The 26,001-nt window shown below is 40.8% G+C and overlaps 1 protein-coding gene across 1 annotated transcript in view; it reads left to right on the plus strand.

The window, feature by feature from the left end:
• LOC121612311 (metabotropic glutamate receptor 4-like) overlaps positions 1-26,001 on the plus strand; it is a gene marked incomplete at its 5' end in the record, with an annotated part of 123,906 nt that overhangs the window by 60,739 nt on the left and 37,166 nt on the right. Inside the window, 3 exons of the mRNA XM_041945117.1 lie at positions 22,560-22,695; positions 22,903-23,057; positions 23,388-23,528. Coding sequence (XP_041801051.1) covers positions 22,560-22,695; positions 22,903-23,057; positions 23,388-23,528 — 432 coding nt within the window. The remainder of the gene's footprint in view (positions 1-22,559; positions 22,696-22,902; positions 23,058-23,387; positions 23,529-26,001) is intronic.

The raw sequence follows: 26,001 nt of genomic DNA on the forward strand, positions 1-26,001 counted from the left end.
CTGGGATAATGAGGTCGTCCCAGCAGCTAAAGTGATTTCATTCATTTAGCATAGGCAAAGACAAGGAGAATACTGTATAATCACACAGATCTGAAATAATCGGAAATGGAGTCAGAGTGCATTTAAACACTCGGAGCAAGCGTTGACGTTACCGCCAAGCTACCAACCACAGCACGGACAAGCACCTCCATGCCATCTCCCCCGCCATCTCCTCTCCTCCACCAGCTCCACTACCGGGGCCTGGTTTGCTGTTTTCGCCACCAGCAGCCACCCCTGAACCGGATGGTGTAGTTGTGCCCTTCTCCCAACCCTCATCTCACCCCTGACGCCTCGTTTTAATTCGGCTTGTTTTTGAGAGGGACCTGACCTAGAACAGCAGGACAGAGTGGAAAGTTTACTGAGGAGATTCGGTTCATCTGGGAAACACCAGCTGCAGTTTTATTAGGCTAAGCCTGAGCCACCGAAGCGTAGTAAGTGGGCCCCAAATGTATTAGTTGTGTCGTTATTTTGTAAGTTGTTTTCATAAATTGTCTTCCTGTTTGCTATAGAGTTGTAAGGTTTGATAGTGGGGTGAGACTACATGACATCGGGCCATAATTCATTCATATTGACTGAAACAGATTTTAACTGTGTCATTAAAATACACAGTAAATAAGCATTTCATTTCATGGTAGTCTTTTAGCATACAAACCTACATAATATTGAACTATTCAATATTAATCTGTTGTTGCATTAAAAAGTCCAAAAAAAAAAAAAAGAGACTTTGCTTGCCAGGACCCGTCCATAATAGCCAAATGCTTGGCCAGTTACTTTCCTCTGTCCCGAGACGTCTTGACATCTCACTCAACAGTAGTGCAACCCCAGTTCTAACAAAGTTGGGATATTTATCAACATAAATAAATACAGAATGCAATCATTTGCAAATGAAGTGTGTTCACCAACAACGGTTTTCCAAAGTGTTCCTGAGCACATGTAGTAACATCCTTTATCCAATCATGTGTTCACAAAGTGGTGAACCTCGCTCCATCCTCGCTGAGGACGACTGAGCCTTTTCAGGAGGCTCCTCTCATACCCAATCATGATACTCTCACCTGTTACCAATCAACCTGTTTACCTGTGGAATGATCCAAACAGGTGTTTTTGGAGCGTTCCACAACTTTCCCAGTCTTTTGTTGCTCCTGTCCCAACTTGATTGTTGCTGCATCAACTCAGAACAAACAGATATTTACAAAAATCAATGAAGCTGATGAGATAAAACATTAAATGTATTGTCTGTGTGCCACTGAGTACATGTCAAATTGGATTAGCAAATGATCACATTCGGCACACACATTACTATCTGGACACATTTTACACAGCATCGCAACTTTTTTGGAATCAGAGTTGTATAATGAAGAAGGCTTAAAAAGGCTTTAGTAACCTTGTTATAGATATATCATTAGTTTTTGTAATGCAGGGGAGTTTCTGTCATGTACACAATCTGCATCAGACTTCACTTCACACCTCTGTTGTAAACTGTGGAGAGTGGATAGCGCTGCAGAGCGTGGAGCCTTGTGTGACTCAGTCCAAAAGGAAGCAAACACAGCTGTCATTACATTTTTCTTCAGAACTATTGTTTCTTTCAAGATGGTTCCTACTAATGAGCAGGTGGAAAATAATAATGTTTAGTCAGCTTTTCATCTAACCTGAATCTTCATCCTTATAAACACCCTCTTCCAAAGACAGCAGCTTTAGCTAAAACCCACAAACTCCTACTGTAACTCTAATTTATCATTTCTTGTTGAAAGAGGAAGAATTTGATCTTTATTGTAACTATGGCTTTTCATTATGGAGAGAGAGGTGGTTTGATTCAGTTTTATGTGCAGAAAGGTGTGATATGTAGAAAGATTTGTGTTTTTTTTTGTTTGGTCTTTTTTAGTTAAACCTACAAGCGCAGTATGAGGTCACCAGCAAAGATGTATTGTTTTCCAAGGATAAGCAGTTTTCCAGAAAGTTCAAGCGATGGGTCAAGTGGCACCTGTCACGACAGGGAAATGTACACTTTGACCATTCTTTGTTGCACAGTGAATATGACTCTTTGAAGTATATATTGACCTCAGCCCACTCGCAATATTGCTCCACCAAATATACAGGACACCTGACATCAGCCTAAATATATGAAAACACATGTAGCCTTTAAAAATCTCTTCCTTTAATCATCAGTTGATTTTTCTCAATTTCCTTTTTTCCTCTCTCAAAGTAAGGAAAGCAAACAAAGTCAGCCATTGATTAGGACAAAACCCAGCTTAGTGTCCCAAGAGCTGTCCCACAGTGCAGTGTACAGACATGTAATAGTCCACATATTAATTCAGAAAAACGCACTTATTGGGCAAGTCAGTGAGCTAACCTACTAATGAGTGAGCTGACTAGCTTGCAAGTAAATGAGCTTACTAGTTCTTCAGCTACTGTACCTACTGAACCACAATCTGTCTTTAAGATAAGATATACTTTATTGATCCCCAGCTGTGGAAATTCAGGTGTTACAAGCAGCAGGTAATAGCAGTTGGAATAAATAGCAACATAATAGAAAAATACAAAATAAAAGCTGACTATATACAGTATATGTACATTTTATACAAAGGGCTATGTCAGGAAAAAAATGTAAAAAAAATGTATATGAAAAATTTACATTGCTGCAAATAACTGCAAGAAAAATTGCCATAAAAATGTACTGCCAACAATTCTGTAGAATGTCACAGACTATACACTGATTGCACATAAAGTGACTACAACATTTGTGGTATGTTGTACATTCACCAACAAAAGACACTGACTGTGAAGGTGGACACTCCTTCTCATTCACATTACAGCTTTGCCTGTGACACACTTTTATTCTTTTGAGTTGAAAATGTCCTTTAGAAGAGCAGCAGCCAGCCATTAATTGAAACCGGCTTGGAACAGATTAATTATATACCTGGACATTTTTCATATACCTTCATAGAAATGTGGATATAAATCATTATTATACCGTTTGAGTCAAGAGGAGCCAAACTCGACACCTTAGTGATTTATCATTCAAGTGTGAATAATCTGTCCCTGTATCTGTATTTAAAGTTTAAAGACAGTCACTGGAGGAATATTGTCCCAAGCAGATTATTCACCCATCTGCAAACAGACTCCGAAGTGAATCCACAGGCTCTTGTAACTCTGAAAACCAACATTTTGCCTTTTTTCCATAATAACTTTATTACTCTGTGGTGTTCACCACTGTCACAATAAATTCTTAAAGCCGTGCGCTTCCTCTAATGGGGGATAAATGCAATTTCATCCGTGCACAAGGACCTTTGAAGGATCAATATGGAAGTGATGGGAAAGGCACCCTCGTGTTAGTGAGGCAGGGAGAGCACTGTCATGAGGAGGGATGAATAGGGGCTTTGGTGCCTGATGTGAGAGGAAAACACTGGCGTGAAGCAACCACCGGCTATCGAGGACAAGTAATCTCCATACACAGTATGCTGAAATAACCTTGATGGTAGAAACTGAATTTGATTTAGCAAAAAAAAAAAAAATATAGTAACAGTGAAGCTGTATTTTGAACAAGATTTCCATATGGTAATAGGCTGCACAGTGAGACACAAATAGGATTCCAATTGTCCCATTAGCCCTGATGAAATCAGGAAAATGTCTAGGCTTGGCTAAACATTGCGAATTGAAGGGAATGTTGGAGGAATTATACTTATTCCTAACCAAAAGCTTTTCTGACTACAGCTGCAGAAAAGCAGAGTTCTGCCATGCATTAATGTATTGTGGGCAGGGATTTTCCTCAGAGCATTTAGTTAAAAAAATATCTTCTTTGAGGATAAGCACGCAGCACTCGGATTTATATTCCACAATATGCTGATTAATGTGTTTTTTAAACTAAGTCTGTGTGGTTTGCATTTCTGACCAAGTGGGCATTTTCCCCTTAGCTGTCCTTATTTCGTACCTTATTCACCTGTTCGACCGAAAGTAGCCTGGATTTAGAAAAAAAAAAGACATTTCACAGCTTCATAAAAATGTGACGCTGCTCATCAGTCTCCAAGACAAATGGCTGGAAGCTGAGGCGATGCCATTAAAGCCCATCCTGTACGAGAGGAGGCAGCCATTTCAGTGGATGGGAGACAAACAAACAGCTTTTCATGTCTTTGTTACCTTTTAAAAGTTTGAACATAATCCCCCCACTTTCTCTGGCAGATTTCAAACTAACCGAAGAGGTATGGAAGTCCACAACTTTCTCAGCGAAAGTTGAGCGAAAGACGCTGGCTAGCATCCAGGAGTTCAAGTGTTATTGAAGACATTACACTGGGATCTTTTTGAAGTTATGGGGCTCAGCGAGAGTGACTCTAATTTGATTCTGAATGAGGGATAGAGCATGAGGGATATAGCCTGGCAGGAATCACAGGATAAAATTTTGATATAATGTCACTTTGACTCAGAGCGTGTCATTTCCATTACAAATGACGAGGCGCTTAACACTCAGCTGAAACAGAGAGAGGAAGAAGGGCGGAGAGGCGTGTGGGTGACGCAAAGCAGGATCAGATTTGAAGGCTGGGGGAAAAAAAAAGGGGGAAATGTTTGCAGAATACGGAGAAACAGACGTTTGATCAGCCAGCAGTGAGTGAACTGCTGTAACTCTGGAATTTCGTTACTCATTTGTTCTTTTGTCAGTCTGCTGAAGACGTGATCAAAACGAAGCGCTTCATTCTTTACTGTTTATGTTAGAAAACCAACGTGCACTACACTGTGAGCGCACCGAAGAGTGCACCACTCACCTGCAGGATTTTGCGTTGAAACACAGCACACATTTGCCACGTTCTTGACGTATTCAGGTCAATCATTTGCAAAGGATCGGGGTGGGATATCGCCACATTTTTCAGGGATACATCTATAATTTTTAATCTCATCCTTCCATTTTTCCTCTTGTATTGATCCGTTTTGTACCATCAGCAAGCTTTGTGAATGGATTACGCTACCACGCAAACAAAGAGAATGTTGTGTCCCAACATCGGCGGCGTGATCAATGGCAGAGACAGTCCGGGTCAACAATTCCGATGCCTGTGTTTACTGAGGCAAAGTATTGGAGGAAGAGGGGCCGGTGGAATAAAGGGTGCAAACTAGAATCAATACAGCAGCTATCATCATTTGCAGGGTTTATTAATGGCTTCGCCCCAAGCCGTCAATGAGAGTAACACTCACTTGCATTTAAGGAACCAGCACTCCAGCGTTTATGCAGCTCGCCTCCTATCAATCATCACAGTCTAGGTTGCTCTCAGCAGCGCCTTGGCTACCTCCACTCACCCCACAAAAACACCCGCCTCGATCATGTAATGAATGGCATCAATTTAGCGGCAGAGCTGGCAAGATATACGAATGATTCTGAATGGGTCAAAGTCTAAAGGCTAGCAAAAGTGACGGTGCGATGCGTAGTTTAATTCATTTTCTTGCTCGATGTTGCTTGCTGCGGCTGCATTGAGTTTTCATGAAATTCAAAAAGGTGCGTTCACCTGTCCCCGACTGGCAGCAGCATCCGTCACACAGGGCGCAGCCACCAACAGGTGCTGCCTGTCCTGGTGCTAGGCAGGAAATTTCCTGCTGTTAAAAAGCTTTCCCATTTAGAGACTACAGAACATGTCATGTAGCATATCAGACAGCGGAGAAAAAGAGCGTGCTGCTTGTTATGGCAGTTGAATTGTTTCTACAGTATGTGGCAGCTATTCTGCAGAAGAATAGCTTCTGTTCAAGTCAAATATTGTGGCAGTGAAAAGCAAATGAACAAATCCATTTTTCTTACTGTCAAATAAAAACGTTGAACTCCGGATGATAGATGGAAAAAAAAAAAGAAAGACATAAAGGTCTGCTATTTCAGAGCTCACAGAAATATTATTGAGGATTTATGATTAATATGGAGGAAGAGATATGATTAAAAATGTATTTGGACTGAGTGTAATTCCATCCACGAGCTATCAACCAAAAGCAATGACATAAACCTTAAACTGGGTATTGTGGGAATTTCAAAACAATAGAATGATGGGAGGATTATCACCTCTCATGATCCATGAAGGTGCCAGCTGATGAGTTTTGCTGACCGTGCAAGCTCATCCTGGTTCTTCTGTACGGTTCTCTGCTCTTCAGTCTCCACACAGATTAGACTGCGGCGCTGGCCTAGAGGGACAGTGCCATGTCTGCGGGATTAGCCCACTTTAACACGGCTTCCACTGCGCTGACCCACAGACTTGAAATTGTAGTACTGCTTGACAAGGTCTGCTCCACAGGCCCGGCTACCAGAGCGAGGATTACCATATTTGGCCCCAGAGCTCTGAGGCACACTGACATGAATGGTACTGCAAAGATCTTGGAGTGCTCCTCTTGTCTCTTCTTTCGCTATCATCTTTCTGCCTCGGTACGAGGCTGAAGTAAATCTGCCTCATCTTGTCTAAGACTTGAGTAAATCTGCAGTACCTGCAGCAACACAGTCTCTGTTTAAAGGCGTATTCATACTTTCACGTAGCATATGGTGGCAAATGCTGTAACACTGCCACTGCGTCATACCAGACACACGCTTTGATTAAACACAGCAGATGACAGAATTAAAAACTGTATTTATTTGCCTCATTTAACTTTCAAGGCAAAAGAATCTCCTTTTTATTTTAAGTAATTTGCCACAGGACAAAGATGTCATGGAAACAACCGTTATTCATTTTATGTCTGGCCTGTATTCCTCCATCAAGTGTTCTTTTTTTGAAGAACTGGGAAGTGAACAATGTGCGCACTCTGCTGTGAATTCTCCACAGAATCCTTGACAAGGCTTGAAAGATAAAGCAGGCATCGAATAGTCAGATCTCCATGTGTTTGATTGTGGAAGTAGAATGTCTGTCTCTGCATGTAAATGAGGCTTCCCTTTTTCCCGCACCTACTTGTCTTTTACTGTAAAGTTGGAGTTACGCCCATAAATCTCCGTCTAGAGGAATCATACAGACCAATTTGCTAATAAATGAAAAGAGAGATTTTGTTGAATGCAACAAAAGTTTTAGATTTTTTTAATTTTTTTTTAGAAGAGTGGCATATTGCAATAACATCAATGTTATGTCCAGATATTAACGCTGGCTTTTAAATGGCAGACAGCCAGTTTTACTAATATTTAAGTAGACACTGCACATGTTTAAATCCCCATTTTAAACAAAGCTGAAGCAAATCTATTTTGCACATTAGCTAATCCAAGTTATCTTTAAATACAATGCTCATCCACAGTTTGCCTTCAGTCATAATATTGGGATATTTACTACATTACGCATACTAAACACAAATTAGCACATGAAAATAAACTGGTCTGGCTGAGGAGTTGATACGCCATGTCTCCAGGAGAACATCAAAATCTTCCAACAGCGAGCCCCGAGGCCACCGGCAAATTAAAGTCTTATCATTATCTGACTTTGCTCATATTGTTTATACCGCATGAAATGAGTGGAATTGTGTTTGGAAGGGAGGGGTGAGACGTTCCTAGCTGGGGGCATTAGTTAATGTGCCAGCGTGCATTAGAAAATAAATAAATTAATTAGCTGGGGTACAGTGGTAGCCTGGAGGTTAAAGAATCCAGCTTGTTACAGAAAGTTTCCCATTTTAAAGACTCACTTGACCTGGGAGGGGCTGGCTGTAGAGGGCTGCATTGACTTTGTAGCTGCTGTCAACAAGCGCCTGAGCAAGGCACCGAAGGCTGAGCAAGTGAGAATATATGCATGTATAAAAGTAAGTGCATGCTCTCGTGGCACCGCAGGACATTTCGGTGCTTGTGTAGTTGACCCAGTGGAGATGCACTGTAGCGGTGCAGGGCGGCGCTGATGTGCGAATGACCCGCTCACCTGGCTCTGACCCTGCATGTTATCCCAGAAGCCGTTTCTGCTGAGAAGAATGTATTCTTAGTCAACTTCAATGGAGAAAATATGAATCTATTTTTCATAAATAAACACCAGAGTACTTGCAGATTAAAATTTGCACTCGCAGCAAATATTCACACACAAGAACATATGGGATGGGTATGCGAGCCATCACATTTGAAAATCCTATTTTTGTCCCCCTTTTGTTCTCCAGTTTGATATACTCACTGAAATCACTCTAAAGGGTGCGTTTACTGTTAAACCACCAAAGTCCAGATAAGAGGAGCTCTGACGTGATAAAAAATATTGACTTAGTCTGATTTGGCTTTAATTATTACTGTGTGCTCCCAGCAGTGAACCTAATGTCCTCCCTTTTTATTTACAGTTAATATTCTCCCAGAAAAAAAAACAAACTAGAACTTGACATAAATCAAAGCTTTGGCAGCAAGGGAAAATGTTCTCTGTGAGATGCAAATACAGCGTTATCTTGAAAGGAAAATAAACTTGTTTTTAAGTTGGGTTAGTGCATCAAGAATGTGCAAATTTACATAGCATGTCATTTTTGGTTATTCTACTATTATTATACAAGTCACAATAACCAGTTCCCTCATTATTTGCTAGAATTAAATAAATGCGTACTTATTATATTGTTGCAGAATATTCAGTTTTTTTTTTTCAAGAACATCCAATGTAGCCAAAATACTGAAACAATGGCTGAACTGAGCGCTACAGGATCGCTTATTTTCACACATCTGTGTGTATGTGTCAGAAATATATTTTTCTTGCAGTGAACACGAGGCATTTTAAACGACCTTTCATCAGGGGGATCAAGGGCACACACAGACTTGCAGATTTTGGTTCTTCTGTTATGTGTTGTTTCTCATTGAGAGACCATGTGTGCAGCCACACTGCAAAGTGTTAGTGGTTTTTTAAAGAAGCACCTTCTAGGCGTACAAGTATGTAACGTCAAATATGCAAAAGAGGTTTTGCAGGTCATTAAAATTAAAATGTACATCAGCACATGATTAGTACAAACACTTTACAATGGATTACTGTGAGCCAAAGGTCAGGCTTGGAAAGTGATTATGAATACTGTGTTCATAAACGGCTTATTTGTGCACAACACTGATATTTGTTGACATTTTGTGAGCAGAAAAACACATTTTGAATTTTGCCAAATGGAGATCGCTGCATTTGTTGAGAAAACGTTGCTGCGTGAGATTTCAGGGAAAATCATATCACTGTCGCTTTGAATTCTTTTCATCTTGCTTCTTTGATGCAAAATTGGTTTGGTGCAGCCGAGCACTTAACAACATCAGGGTGTTCACAGGGTGTATGAAATGTTTTCCTTTCAGTACACAATCCCGTTCCTGGGATTGTTTTCGTAAACACTTCTTTGTTTAATGTTATCTCCTAAGTGCAGTATCAAGATCCATGTGTAGAATTGCTATTTTCCAAGGACAATTTGACATGAAATGGAATTTTTATTAAACTGTTTTTTTTTTGTTTTTTTTTTACTGACAGTAATTGAGAAATCTTCTCTCAAACTGACACTTCTTGAGAACATTTAGGGAATATAAATCAGTCAGTCTCTCTTTATTAACAGTGAATGTCAAAATCACACAAGCACAAAGATGCTCACAAACACATTGGAACAAAATCACTTAAAAGTAAACAATAATTTACCAGTAGGCTGACCTGGGGGTCTGTCTCAGAAAGAACAACGTTTATTCAGACAGTGGGGCGTATACAGGAAAGAAATTTGATAATTGGCACCAAACAAACGGCTGATGCTGATGGGAATGGCATTTGTTTTGCAAGTATTTTTTCAGTAACCAAATTATAGGACAAATTTAAATTTTGACGTGATGACGGCACTAGAGGATGAGTCCTGGGAACAATATGATTGTATTTCATTCTAATGGGTTAATGATGGTCTGTACAAGTTGTAGTTATTGACACATAACAGTCAAAATGCATGACCCTCACAATGGTCTAGAAGGAAAGCCAGATCAGCAGAGTCAGCAGAATTTATCCTCAGGGATCTGTACTAAACTGTGTGCCAGTCCAACCAGTAGATGTCAAGATATTCCACTGGATAAGTGCGAACTTTAACCTTGCTCGTCGTGCTAGAACATGATTCAGGTGACAAGTCACCTTTGTGCAACATGAATGCCTGCACAAAAGTAGCAATCCATCCCATAGTTGTTGAGATATGTCAGCTAGGACCAGAGTGGTGGACCAACTGATGGACAGACAGATGTTGCCATGCCTAGAGCTGTGACACAGGCTTTCTAAGAGTTACCATGTTTCACTAAACCTGAGTGAAAAATCACTGGCGACCTGAATGTGTCCCACAGAGCTGCTTTCACAGCCAGCTCTGTTTAACCCAGGATAACCCACAAAAAGCCAGACTACAGCATGTTGAACTCGCCGTATGCGTCAGGTCCCTGTCGGTTGCTCGCATTATCACTGTAAAGCTCTGTTCATGCTGGAGTGAGGGGGCTGCCAAACTGCTTTGTGGGTATTCTGTGCTGAAATGGGTGGCTACCGTCTGCCCTGCTGGTTTCCCTGCTGGCGCATTAAACAGCTTTTCCAAGTATGCAGGCAACGTGACTGCTGGAATCCAAGCACACTGTACAGACGAGGTGCAACATGGGTCTGCTTTTCACATTAAGTCCTGGTCAGCATTTAAAGCAAAATTAGAGTTGTTGTTATTTATATGGAGTGATTTTTAATGTCTGCCGCTCTGTCTCTGTTTTTTTTTTTAAATCATGAGGCACTTTGACATCTGCTCTTGAAAGATGCAATAGAAATTATCATTTTGAGTCATTTTCAAACGTTATTTAGAGCTAAATCAACCTTTCCTGACATTGGTAGGAACATTGGTCACATTGGTATTTGCATCCTATACAGAGTCAGAGAGACACTTTCCAAAATCTCTCTTTTATCTATTGTGTAATTCTCTGGGTATTTATTTCCTATGTTCTGTAATCAGTGTTGGTTGATTAGATGGGAACACTGTGATTTCCATGGTTTTATGGATGAATAAATTGAACCCTGAACTTGACATAACATTGTTGGAGAGATATGGACTTTAGCAAGAATGATCAACTTTAAAGATATACTATATATCAGTGCAAGAAATGGATTATAGGGTCTCTAATCTAATGTGAAGATAGACAGTATCAGTCCTCAGAGTCCTCACACAACCATCATAGTCAAACTCAACAAAAAAATGTTGTTTTGAGAGAATTTCTGTTTTTCCTTTTTTGCCTCAGAGGGAAAACTGAAAAATAAAGCCATTTTCTGCTTCACATGATGTATCAGACTTGTGTCAAAGCTGAGAAGACTCTTCCACAAAATCCTAACCAAGAAGCTTTCTAATGAAAAATGTTCTTAGCAAAATGTCTTTCATGAACACCAGTTATCCTGAAGGGTGGGGTAAATGTGCCTAAACAATAGCTTATCCTCAGGGCCGGACACATCTCTCAATACATGAACCAGACAACAACAACAACAGCATCTTTTGAACAACTCCCACACTGAGCAGTCAGCCTTTTGTAGCCTCAGATTTTGGATATTTATAAACGTATTGAAAATGTACTCGGTTTGCATTATTTCTGTCCACATTTATGTCTATTCTGCAGGGACTCCAACAACAAATTAGCAAAACAGAACACTTGACTTTTTGTTTTGTTTCCTCGGCAGGCAGGGTTTTTGTACCATATGAATTCACAAATGGTGTTTATATCACCTTCCCACATCAGTGCGCCCGCTAAAGCTGCGTCCTATAAATCAAATGAAACACTGTTGGTTGCATCATAAAACATCTTATAGGGTGATAGAAAAACAGGCAAATCAATCAGTCAATTAGAAGATGAAAGCAGCTGCTTCCACTGCAGTGTTTTGCTGGCGTTTAATTGGTGAGGAGGTGATGATGACGAATGGAGGGAGGTCATTCATCTCCTGCAGCCGAGGTTTTCTTTAGGACTAGGCACAATCGCAGGCGGCGTCTCAAGGGCAGGAAGGCGAAGACGGTTAGGAATTGAGTTTTTCAGACGAGGGACTCGGCACTCCATGCAGCCATTTTGAAAACACTTTACGCCACACATCAGTCTAGAGGTTGCACTTATTTTGAACTGCTTTGCAGAGTTTTTATGACGATGTTCCTCCGGGTCTGCATTCATTATGTATAGCAGAATGCTTGATATGATTTCTACAACCCAGAATAATGAATGGGCAAAATGGGCTTGTTTGTTGTCTGCATATTTTGTCCATATCTCTGCAGTTGTGATAGTGCGGCTCTGTTATCTCTCAGGCCTGGCAGCTTAAGGGCTTGGATTTTCCTCGTTGGATGCTCCTATGCTCCCAGGCAACAGGTCCCTCTAATGAAATTATGCTTGTGGCACGTCAATTACGGTGCAGAAATACTCCTGAGCAGCTGTGTATCATTTCTTGAGGCTTAGCATTTTCTCATAAGAGGTTGTCTGCGCTTTTGCAGGTTCCTTCCCACCCACTCACAGCACCTCTCAGAATAACACCAATAAAATATTAAGCAAAAAACACACAGCAGCAAATACTTTCTCTGAGTTCACTCTGCAAGGAGTACTTCTCAATAACACAAATTACTTTTCGCCGAAGAGACATTTAATTTCAGAATTTGACAAGAAGGAAAGGCAAACCCGTGGAGCCAAATGTGTCAGTGAGCCGTGTGTGATCCAGCAGAGCAGATTTCTAAAGCACCAGCGGCCTGTGAAGGCCCATTACCTAATCATTGTCAGCCTGTCACTGCAGATGACCTCATCTCCACAGAAACACAGACAAGAGCAGCAAAGTGAAATTCCAAAACAGTAGGAGCCTGCTGTTGGGTAGCCTCCTCCATATGGCGCCTGGATTTTTTAATTAACACCTTCTGAATGCAAGCAGCAGTCCCTTTTCGTGCAGGACAGGTCAGAGGTGTGAAAAACGCTCTCTGGAAGAGCCCCGGCCTGTCCAGACGGAATTAACAGGAATATAATATTGTCTGAAGTTTCTCGAGCTCTCAGCTTGAGGAAGAAATAATTAAAAATCACTTGCATATTATGAGAACTAAAAGTAATTGTGTGCTATGGCAGCTGTGGCTAGCTTGTTAGCATGCATCCAGCAGATATGAAGCAACATTAGCATTACTTTGGAGTCGTGTATTGCTGCACCAAGCAAATGCAAGTCCAGTATCCACTCTCTTGTGGCTCGCTTTTGCTCTCTTCTCCGCTAACTCCTGAGGGAAATATCTGGCTTTTTAGCTGCTAAATGCTCAATGTTCAATCAACTTTGCAAACTTTGCCTATTCACCTTTTGATGCCTGACAGTTGCAGGCTAGAAAAACAAAAGAATGAGCTGAAAGATGCTAAAATGCTTTGTAGAGCATTGAGTAGTGTAGGGTCAGGTAATGATTCCCTTTGGGTTGGTCACTGTGACTGACCCTTTAACACACATGTTGGTCCATCGTTTAAATAAAAGTATTGATACATGCATAAAAATATTGATACATGCAGCTTCAAAGGTTACAGCGTGATGGATAGTTACGTGTTAAATTTATTAACATGTTAATGTAATTGGCTTGGAGTGATCAATTCTAAATGCAGAGGGTAATATCAGGTGCTACACCGCCACTGTTTTGTTGCTCCTTGATGTTAAGGGCGATAAACTTGAGAGCTGCACTGGGAGGCCTTTTCGTCACTTTTCAGGGTATCAGTGTTGCCAAAGCATGCTGGAAAATTCAGTCAATTTGGTGGCACTGAACTATGACACTATTACAGAGTCAATTAGGTAGGCTACAGTCTAAAGCACTCCTATTCTTTTGGTTTAGTGTGCGGGTTCGGCTCTGCCTAAGGCGTTTCTGGACTGTAGTCATAGGAAAGAGGTCAGACAGAAGTCAAATGGGTTGATTGAAACCACTGCCCTTGCTTTAGAGAAGTGAAAAATAAAATGGAACTTTATGCAGCCATGTAGGGTTTTTTTTTATTTTTTATCTTGCACTTTGAAGAGGGACTGTGATGAAGGGCTTGTGTCAACCCATTTGCTAATGGGAAATCTCTGGTGATATCTCAGACGACCAGACAGGCTGGCCTGATGGAGGGGCTCTGTAATTAAACTCACATTTATTTTTTTATTTTTTGCTTAAATGTGATATGGCAGACACCACCTCCATTCAATGTTGCTGGAACTTTGAGGGGTGATTCATTCTGGCACTGTGTCCCGGTGTTTAAAGAATTACAGTGATTAGCTCGATGGAGGCGTTGCCAACTATAAAGGTCAATTTTTAAATGATGACAGGTTTCGACTCTTCAGCCCTGACCCGATCCAAACCGTAAAAGAAAGTAGGTCATCTTAGTTCACATCCATGTTGTCAAACTTTCTCTCTGTGATCGCTTATTTTATTGGGGTTTTTATTTAACACAACAGAAATGTATTTGTCTGTTGCAGGGCAGACAGTAGCCACCCATTTCAGCACAGTTGTTGTCTATTGTTTAGACTGTTAACGCTCATGAACACCTTGTAGTTAAATTTCCAGATTCAGATGTTTTATTTTTTCTAAAATTAAATGTTTTCCGTTTTAATTTTATTCTGTGTTTTACTATTTAAGCACATTTTGTCATCAGAAGGAGTTCATCATGTGCTGGATGAATTAAAGTTAAATTCAAATTCAGTGTTTTCTACTTCAGTTTCTTGTAGACAGATGCGTAGGGGGAGATATCAGGGGTCCTTTAAAGCTTCAGCTGATGGAGGTCTAAGGGCCGATGTTTCTCAAATAAAGTTTATTGCGAGTAAAACGACGGTGTACCGGAGTTGTCTCTCCTCTGTTTATTGTTTGAAAGTCAGAGGCAAGAGAAAGAACTTTCTGCAAAAGTGCTGTAATTGGCCATATTTGTCAAAATATCCTATTCACCCAAACACCACAGATGGAGGCAGTGCTCCATTTTATTACAAACTTTAAGAAAACAATCTGAAAACACTGTGTGGAAGGAAGCCTTTCAACACAGGCACTAAATGGCAATTTAGTACTTTTAGATTTTAAAGGTCCAGTGTGTAGGGTTTAGAAAATCTACTGGCAGAAATGGAATATGATATTTATAATTATGTTTTCGTGACTGTATACTAACATGAAAATACTGCCATGTTTCTACAGTAGCCCAGGAGACACACCAAACACTGGCTGTAGAGAAGGACAGTAGCCACCATGGTTTCAGTCTGCAAAACCCTGCAGTAAATCCTACACACTGGACTTTTAATATGGACAAGAGCATCCGACTGAACTGGCATGTTATCTTGCAAAAGTGATTGGAAGTCTAAATATAAATTCAGCAAACCCAGAGAGAACACAAAAAATTGTGTGTTTATGAACGGGCAGTATTTGATGAGTTATCAACAAATCTCTACCAATCAAGTATCAAAGAAAACATGGCCAACCAAACTAAATCTGAAACATTATTTGGACATTTAAAAAACTTGGACATGTTCGTATTAGCTTGTTTCCTGTTCAGCTGTTCCCAAGCCTTTGTGAGAACACATGGCTGTTTTTTAAGTACGGTTTCCATGTGAAGCTGTAACTACCTGTCTTTTTATGTCACCTAACTGTACTCGCTTTGACTTGTGAATTCATTTCAGGAGCTCTGTGCATGCCTGATTGTAAGGAAGCGCTTGTGTGTTTATTTTTATAATGACAAGGAACCAGTCAATGAGAGACAAAGCATGGAACTGAAAAACATCTACTTAGCTGTCAGCCATCAACAGTTTTCACACTGACATGTGAAAAGGCCCGGAGCCAGTTGTCCTCCATACTTTGTGCTTCGGCGAATTAACCATTCCAGGAAACATTTTATTTTGAAGTCTCACCACAGCTGCAATTCACTAAAATTAAGAACTGTGACACTGGCCTGTAAAAAAACAAACAAACAAAAAAAAGACCCTGCTGCAGACGGGAATGGGAAGCAGCATAGTAGCAGTATCGTGCTTGCAATCTGTCCTAGCCTTGCATTGACACAATAGGTCAAGTCACGTTATTTGTGAACCTCATTTACACAACAAATATTTTTAATTGCAAAAATAAAAACAACCTGTACAATGTAATATTACACAGTAGTCAGCAAATGCTACATTTTTATTGCGACTGACAGAAAAGTGTTCTACAGTAATCTTTGAGGCATAAAATGTGGTGTTGCCTTTATGAATGGCATTCAAGTTATTTTGTCCTCCACACAAACACCTTACAATATGGTACAATCAAATACAGCAACACCACAAACTTGCAGTGAGCTGTATTGCTTATAGTGACTGCTAGCCAGCACCTACAATGCTGTCTTGATGTCTACAGTGGAGCTAAAACTGAACTGAGGTGAATACAAGGGACAGGAGCAGACCAGATGGAGAGGAAACACATGTTAATTTGTAAGTGCAGGTTGCCAGACTAGCAGCCGTATCTGAATTCGCAGAATCATGACTCGTCCTTAACTTTGCAGATGCATGCAGACGAGTCCGTCGAGCCCAATGCACCAGGCACACGAAAAGCAGGTCAAGCTGTCAAACTAAGCAGTGCTGATAAAATACGACCCAAGATTCTGTTACTGCATTGACCATTTCTCGCCTCAGATGTTCTCAGGAACATATTTTAGTGTACTGTTTACCTGTAATATGAGAACATTTGTGACCCATCCTGCATGTTGGAAAATGGACGGGCCAAAATCAAGCACCACCCAGCTCGCAGTCTGTCACCCACCAGCTGGAGCTGTCAGTGGTCTGCTGCATTCACATCCATCCTCACCGGATTCTCTGTGCCTTTACCTTTAAAGTTGCTATGGCGATATGGGATCTATCAGAAATGGATTAACATATTCACCTGAAAACAAGAATTGATAATTTTGATACCTTCACGCATTTAGATCTTTGTGAAATTGACAAGAACTTGAAAATACACCACAAGCACATGCATGAACTGTGGCTTACTAACTGCGCCACTGGGTTTCCACACACCTTCTCACAAGGTGAGGCAATGACATCACATGTGCAAAACTGGAGTGTTTTTGTATATCTATACTATATATCTTATAAAGGATTGGTCCAGATAGGCTTTGTTCTGAATGCTCAAAACTGGTAAGAGTAGTAAGTTATAGTGTGTTTAAAAATATCCTGCTGTGCCTGAATCACTTCCTTGGCCCGTGGTTGAAGACTTTCATTGAAATCTGTAAGTTTTGGAGATATCCTGCCAACAAACCGCAAACTAAAACCACAACCGCCCTGGCAGAGGTCAAATCTGATATTGATTTTTAGTTTTCACTCATTTTTCCTAAAAGTAGCTGTTGCACTATGACACTGACCATGTCATGCAGATATCTGTGGGGCAGCCAAATAAAGACAGTTCAGCTGTCTGTGGTGTCATTTCAAATATCACCAAAATGTTTGCTCACTCAGATTACAAACTTACTACAAATAGACTGACATTAATTTAAACCACATTATTCATCCCATATCTGAAAATGCACTCTCTGTTGTACATCCTAAATTGTGCTTATTCAGATATCATTAGTAGTATCACATGACCATTTCAATTTGTGCATGACTGGTATTGAACTGGTGCTCTAACTGGATTTAACACCATGTTTCAAGCTCCAAGTCCGAGATCAACCAACTTTGCACACTCCAAAAGCACAAAAATGAAAAGCCCTTTAAAGTCAGAAGCATCTAGAGATAAAAAAAAAAAAAAAGATGAAACAAAGATGAAGTCAAGATGTTGCGTTCCACATGTTAATTATTTACTTGAGTGGCTCCACAGACTAAACACACAAAAAGACGTGTGGTGAACAAATAACATGGAAAAGATGTACAATTAGGAAACTCAGTGGAGCAGAGAAAGAACAAATTGTGTTTTCAGACCTAATACTATTGTATTTCTTTGGTTTAATTGAACATGAACTGTGCATGGACAGAGCATAACAGATGGAAGCACACAACAAACCACGCTGATAGGGCTTGCAGTGGAAAAATATGTCTTGGGAATTTACTTTGAAAGACAAACAGCATCGTTGGACAGTAATTTCTTTTCTGGCACGTCAGAGCCACATAGGCAGTTACAGTTACACAGGATACACTTGGCAAGAGAAGAGAATAATTTGCAAGAAGAGATTATTTCAAATCTCCTCACATATCCATGAAAACAACCTCCTGACGCAAAGCAAGCCAGCAGTAAACCTAGAAGATTTGTCTTTGTATTGTAAATGAAGCAGGCAGGTAAAGCCATCACAGACAGTTATTTTCTAGCATCGGTGTTCCTCAGGATCCGGTTTTCCTCCTTGAATATGTCGTTAGTTTGCTCCTTGAACTTGTGACTGTTTTTGCAGTTCACATTTCATTTGTAAAACCACAGTACAGCAGTTGAGAACATTATTATGGTGAATACTTCACATATGTAACTTTCAATGTCATTAGTTAACCAGTGTTCATATAAGATCTACACATGATGTGTTCAATTCTGACCTCCATCAGACTACTTGCTGACAGACGTCCTCATTAATCCAGCGATAACTGATCATCATTGTTGATTTAGTGCTATCAGTGTTCAGCATGAGGACGTGTATGTCTTTTTTACCCCCCAACAGAATAACTTTACTCACTGACAAAGAGGCCTTTACATAATGTATTCAAATTAGAGCACAGAGCAGGAACACTGTAGTTTGCAGCTGAATAAAAAGCTGTGTTTTTTTTGTATAGGACCGTGCAAGGTTAGCAAGCTCACTGCTGTCTTTACAAGCCCTGAATTAAGCAGGGACTTACAGTATGTTTTACACCGAATTATTACATGAAAGCCACGGAATTGGAAAGTGGCTGTTGCTTATGTAAAATACAGGAAGACTTAAGGAAGTGACACTAAAATTGTTCATGTAGAAAGCTCAGGTGGAGTTCAGCATCTTAAAGATTTAATCCTGTATTTTTCAGCGCTTGCAAGGAGCTGATGCCATACAGCAGTACACTGTACTCGACATACAGATGTACTGTTTCTAGTGCCGGCTAGTGAAAGTAGCATTACACAAATCCCGACGTGCAACTTGTCAAACTTGCTGTTAAGATTAACTGAAGTGGCTTTTTTGCCTAATCTTTGAATATTGACTTTAATATACAGTAGCATTATTGTATTAGCATTAATTGCTATATGTATTAGCTGAAATCAGCTGAAAATGAGTGTTGATTATGAAAATGATTATAACTACCATTATTGTGTAGTTACTCTATTTTAGACCCTGGTCAGGTGCAAATGCAGGAAACATTCAGGAAGCAGAAGAGAAGCCTCTGAAACACAGGACGCTGAAAAAGAAGAATATATTCAGTGTTGTGGACAAACACAGGGAAGATGCCGTACACTTCGTCTCTGCAGTTGCAAATATGCAAAACAGGGGTCAAATGAGGATCTCAGGCTATGAGAGAGAAGCTGCTTGACTGCCTGATCGACTGATTGACCTCAATTCGATGTGTCATTAAAAGCATAAATCAGTTCATGTTCTGACAGTTTCTCTTCGTCTTATATATATAAACACGTCTTCTCCCTGCAGTCTCTGTGATTGTTAGCTTATTTCTTCATGTGGCAAACATGAAAGCGTTGTGTGTGTTCTTTGTGCAGCCCTGACATAATCCGATTTTGTGGCGGTGGAATCAGTGTTAACATAATTCAAAGACGAAAAAAAAATGTGCTGCTTGATGTTTTGACGTGAAAATTTGATGAGATTGTGTTGATCTCACATAGAGTATGTCGGTTTTTATCTGGAAGGCATCTGAATATAAATAAAAAGCAGAAAAAGAAAGCTGCTTTGCTATCGAGGCGAAGAAGGATTACGTGACTGTGGCTGTCCTGACACTGCAGCGGCTACTTGTCACAATTAGTTTCCATTAATTTTCGGGATTCATTGTTAACGTCATACCAGGATAGTCTCCTACTGTGGCATGTGAGAGACTGCAAAGTGATGGCATGGTGTTGCATGCTTCACACTTATCCAAAACCATCATTTTAAGTAAACATTGAAAATGAGCGATAATAGAGCCTGTTGGAGTAAAGTGGACAAGTGGGTCATCACACACAAATGGCTGAAGTGATGAAATGCTCTCACTGCTGCAGTCAAGACACACGCTCCCCGCAGCAGTCGACCATAATCACGGAGATGATGTGAAGCATTCAGACATTTAAAGTGTGATTCCCAGGGATGCCACACCACTTCCAGGGTCAAAAAACGAGATGCACTTCCCACTCGAAGGGAAATACACGTGTCAAATAAAAGTACAGGATACAGATCTGTCAAAAAAACTGAAGCAACAGCATGAAATGCTTGTTTCTAACAGCCTTGTCAGAACATGAAACTTGATAGTGCTGCACTAGACAGCTGACCGATCAGAGCTGTGCAGGCAGGATTAAGAATGGGGTTGTTGTCTTCCTACATAGCTTGCTAGCTACGTAGCTACAACCACAAAAAATAGTGACAGAAAAATGGTGGCAAGCGTGGATGAAGCTTTTTCTAAGTCGACCTAACTTGGTGAAATAACAACTCTTAAACTTGCTTTTGTTTCGACTGGTGTTTTGCACGCACCAATACTACATTCCCCCCACAATGCAACGGTAGCCCACGAACTCACTGACAGAGCCATAAAAGAATATTGGATTGTTCATTTAATCATTAAATAATATACATTGTGTTAGATCTTAGGCTATGTGCAATCATTAAAATATGTTTTAATAAACATTGAACCAGTCCGGCCCTCGGCTTGTAGCAAATCTGTTTCTTTGGCCCTCGGTGTATTTTGACTTTGACATCCCTGGTCTAGACCATCACACATTTGTCAGTCACACACACACAGGACGATGATCTAAAATAACAATGATGGAAGCCTTTTTGCTGTTTGTGTGCCTCATGCAGCAGGTTGTTGAGGGTGTAGATGGAGTGTAGCTACATTTCTCAGCTGATGGAGAGGAATGTGTAACGAATTAATTTGCGGTTCATTGTTTAATAATGTTCAGTAGCTTGTGCTGGTTCTCTCCTCTGACTGCTTTTTGGAGAACAACTTGGAAGGATGTACAGTTCAATCTTTAGTGTGACTCTAAATAAACATAGACTCTCTTTGGCACACAGTTATTTACAAGGTCATGGTTTCCCGGCTCTGAACCGGTCTCCAGCTCGAGCAGTGATCGGTACAGTATGTATCAGACGGATCTACAGTGTACAGTGTGTACAAAGACATTTCTTGGCTGTATCCCCACTATCCTGAGAGCTGCGGGATGCTAGGAAACAATCCTTCAGACCAACATGCCACTCTGAGGCACTCTAAAGCTCACCCAAGAAATCCTGCTGGAGACTCACTGGAAATATTGCTTCAACTGCAAAAAACACATCACAACATCCTTTTTTTCTGTCTGCTTTGCAGGGACTTGAGGTTTTTAGGGTCTAAGCAGGGATTTAGGCTGCGTTAAAAACAGCACAGGGGGATGTGTCGGGGGTGTGCTGTTTTATGTACTGGTGATCCAGCAGGAATGTGCATTTATGTGCATTTGATTGGCCAGCGCAGTCCCTTGGCAGATGACGTTGCGTTGCAGCAAAAGTTGAACCTGGTTGAAATTTTTTGCTGGACGAACCCCACTGGCAGCCCCACCGCAAAGACAGACATGCTCCATTAAAATGAAAGAGAGAGGGCTGTGCTTTCTCACACAGGGGTCTGGATGCAGCCAAACTCTGTGTTGTGTTGCATTGTGGGTAAGGACCAGAGTTCCCAGGACTGCCTTTCAGCACTTTATTGCCAGACCCGGGGCAACGGTATAACATCTCTGAAATTCAAATCCAGAAAAGCAAAGTATTCACAGCATCTTACATGTATGTTTTCTGTGCTTGTGCAACACAATGAATGAAATGCATTAGATGCTTCACGCTTACCAGCAGAGTCATAACAGTACACATCACAAGCTGCACAGCAGCCCTGCCACACACATGCCGCCACAAATTTCCCATCTAACTAACAGAAAAAAAACAAAAAACAAAACATCATGCATCTAGCAAAGAAAATCCGTACCCTCCCTGGGAAAACCCTGGCTAAAAAGAGGAAGTAACGCTAGTGATGCTCAACACATACAAAGCAAGAGCTGAACTTTCTGTTAAACACAGAGGGTTCTCTAAAAAGTGAGCAAAATCAAACACATTTAACCCCATAAATGTATATCAGTTCCTTTCAAAATAAAAGTCTCAGCTAAATCCCCATTTGAATGTTGTTGTTTTTTTTTTGTAAACTGGCCTCTTCAAAATAGCAGAGCACCTACATACACACTACTACAGGTTGTAACATCATTGCCTGTCCTACAAAACTGCTAAAACCATATTCCAAGTGAAGCAAATCTGATCTGTGAAACCAACATACTGTTGTTGAGGAAAAGGTCTTAGCTTAAGAACCCGTCAAAGAAGGCCAGACAGTTTCATTCGTTCAAAAGTCGGTTATCCCTCTACAGCATTTCACCATCCGAGTTTCAGTTTTTAAGCCTTTGCAGGTAAACTGATGGAGTAGCCACAAAGCTTGTGATTTCTTTACCTGACCCATGAGTGTTTATCTGTTGCATGACCTGAATTGTATTTCAGTTCCCATACTGACATAAAATATCTGTGTGTTTAGGAGGTGTGTGTATCTCCCAGTCCGTCAAGATTCCCCGGGAGCCCAAGCAAGGGGAGTTTGACAAGGTCATCCGCCGACTCAGAGAAAACCCAAACGCGAGAGTCGTCATCCTTTTTGCCAACGAAGATGATATCAGGTAAGGCCTGGTAATAGCTACAGAAAACTCCTTTGAAGATGAGAGAAACGCGACTGCGGCAGACAGGACGGAAACATGTGAGAACACAGCCGATTCAGCCCAGCTCTGCCACACCACTGTGTAATGAATTGCAAAACAAAATCAAAGTGGAGCTGGTCCGGGATGCTGACCTTATCCACGGCAACATCTGTTTCCTCACCTTTGCAGGCGGCTACTCCACGCAGCTAAAAAGGCCAACCAGACAGGTCATTTCATCTGGGTGGGCTCGGACAGCTGGGGCTCAAAGATCTCTCCGGTTGTGCAGCAGGAGGAGATGGCAGAGGGCGCAGTCACCATCCTGCCCAAGCGGCAGTCCATCAAAGGTACAGAGAAAAGCATTGTGCATACATCAGATATCCCCGTATAATAAAACCATGTGCATATTTCATTGAAATATTCTTTATATGTCACATAGAGATGTGTCTGTGCAGAAGAAAAAACATTGCTTTGTAATGCTTAACCATTTATTTGATCATCAAAGGACTAAAAACTAAAAAAACAAAAACAAAAGCAATGCAACAAATGAACACGTGGAATATTCAGTCAATTAGACTGTAGGACACATCAGAGCTCCGGCTCCCAGACTGCACCAGCACTGTTGTTTACACTCACATGGACTGTGTCAATGACAATGAACCCATTGATCTGTCTAGGGTTTGATCGTTACTTCATCAGCCGAACGCTGGAAAACAACAGAAGGAATATCTGGTTTGCTGAGTTCTGGGAGAACAACTTCAACTGCAAACTCAGCCGTCACGCCGTGAAGAAAGGGTCCGGCCTCAAAAAGTGCACAAGTAAGATATTCTCGTGGTGGGGAAAAAGCTATGTAATGTTGCTTTTGTTCAAACTTTTAACCGACTTGAGCTCTTTTGATGTCTCGGGGAAGGCGACACATTTGGCTCATAGTGAAAGTGTTTCGACAGCATCGCTCACCTATAAAAAGTGGAACAGCTATGCATTCAATATTCAATATCACAGTTAATCTCACAGCTCATGTCAGTGCTGCACTAGATTTCTGCTGAGTCTAGCGTGTTTACCACATGGCTATAACAAGTGAATGGCTTTGGTGAAATGGCTATGGTGAAAGCTTCAGGCTCAGTGCCATACGTTATACAGCTGTGGATAGCACAATTTGTCTTGAGGCAGAAAAACCCTGCACATTTTGAGATTGAAACATCAATTAAACAGTACAACATACTGTAAAAGATGAGGGTTAAACTCGAGTTGTCTGTGGTTTCCTCACAGACGTCTCACTTATCTTAATCATGTTTTTAGTTTAATTACTGTACAGAAATCTATAAAATTCGGCATCAGTGTATAGGATGCTTCAAATGAACAGGACAATGAGACACATGCTTATTACATTAGTGGCATAATTATATACATTGTGTATATTTATTGCTTTGCTGTCTGCCCAAAAAAATCCTTTTAAGTTTAGTGTAACTGTACAGTACTTACAGCTGAAGACATTTAAGACGATCAGCTTGAAGCTAGCAGGGCGGCCTGTGTGAACAGCTCATCCTGTGATCAGTGTCTGTTAGCACGAGTACATTTTGTACTTCGTTCTTTTTGCATATAAAGTGGGCCTCTGGTGCTTGCTGAAAGATTTTTGGATGTCACTCACAAAAAACTAGCTCAAAAATCTGAGCTTACATTCCATACCTAGAAAAATAATCAGCGAGCAGTAACATCAATGATATACACTAACACTATTTCTCACCTCACCTCACCATTTCAGCCAGCAGTCTAAAACCAAAAGCCTTTTCATTTAAGATCATAAATGACAGAAAAACTGCAGAGAAAGTGTTTGACAGTTTTGCTGAAAACTGACTGAACTGACTTCATTGATTATCAAAAAAGTTGGTGATTCATGTAATTTTGATCGATTAATCAACCAATGGTTGCAGTGCTGCATTTGTACTTAATACATTTATGACATTTTGACATTAGGTACCATTCAACAAGAAGAGCTGTAGACTTCACCTGATTGAACATAATTGTATTTAATTAATCACTTCTACTCCTCCTGGATAATTTAAGAAAACAGAGAAAACTTAAACCAGAGACATGAATCAGTTATTTAGCTTAGTTAATCTCCTTTGAACTTCATCCAATGATAGACGGAGCCTTGGACAACAGCATTTTAAGCCTGCGAACTAGACACTTACAGCAGCATCTGCTGGAATCACAGACCTCTATCTTTTCCCTGTGATTCAATTTAAGGAACCACACTTTTTATCTTCGGCTGCTCATGTTTGCTCTCCCAAAATGATAAGGACAGCTGAGGACTTCGCTCGTACCACAATCTGAAACCTAGAGCCAGTAATTCCAATGCAAAAATTGGCATTATCACGTTTAAAATGTACATTTACAAAGAGAAAACTCCATTTCAGATTCGATTTATTTTTCGAATACGGCAGGATCATGCCTTCGAGTACATCAGAAATTAAATGTCATCGAACCCTACACACACAAGTGTGAAATGACAGCTTACTATAATGCAACAAATAAAGATAGAGAGAAAACAATATTACGTTATGTTACAAAACATAGTTGACGGGTTGCGGTGTATGTAGGAGGGAAAAGCAGATCGCAGCACCCCAGATGGATCAGAGCATCATTACCGGACATGAAGTCAGAAAATCACTCGCTCTCACGCTCATACTTAAGGGCAATTTTGAGTCTCTTGAACGTCTGCGTAATTTGTCTTTAGGCAGAAACCCCCACACTCCAGAGAATCAAACTAACGACCTTCTTGCTGTGAGGTGACAGTGCTAACTGAGCCACCACACTGCCCTGCAGCCAGATGCGTGTGTGCACAATCTTCATCCGCTCCAGACACTGGTATTTCTAAACACGAACATGTCCCGACAGTGTGCCAACGCTACCTCCACACATGCGAGCTGAGTTTCACATACGGCAGCACTGCGGCCAAGAAGAAAACATGAAAGAGGACTTCTTCATGGAGGCAGGATTAAATGCAGGCCTGCTATAGTGTATTGCAGTGCAGTTGTTTTAGCTACGTGTACCCTTTGAAGTAGCAGCTGAGTGGACAACAATGCTGTGTGTGCACCAGTAATGGCTGTGCATTATGGGTGAGTGATAAGATGTGCATATGCTCTGACAGAAATGTGTCAACTGTCAGCGAGTTTGCTGTACCATTTATACCATGGGTAGCTGTCCATTTAATCTCTGCTTGTAAGAGACCAATCAGTACACAGGACTGCTCTATGGTAATATTGGATTTACAGCATATTAGTGTGATGA

This window comes from Chelmon rostratus, chromosome 2 (assembly GCF_017976325.1).
Source record: "Chelmon rostratus isolate fCheRos1 chromosome 2, fCheRos1.pri, whole genome shotgun sequence".
NCBI lineage: Eukaryota > Metazoa > Chordata > Actinopteri > Chaetodontiformes > Chaetodontidae > Chelmon > Chelmon rostratus.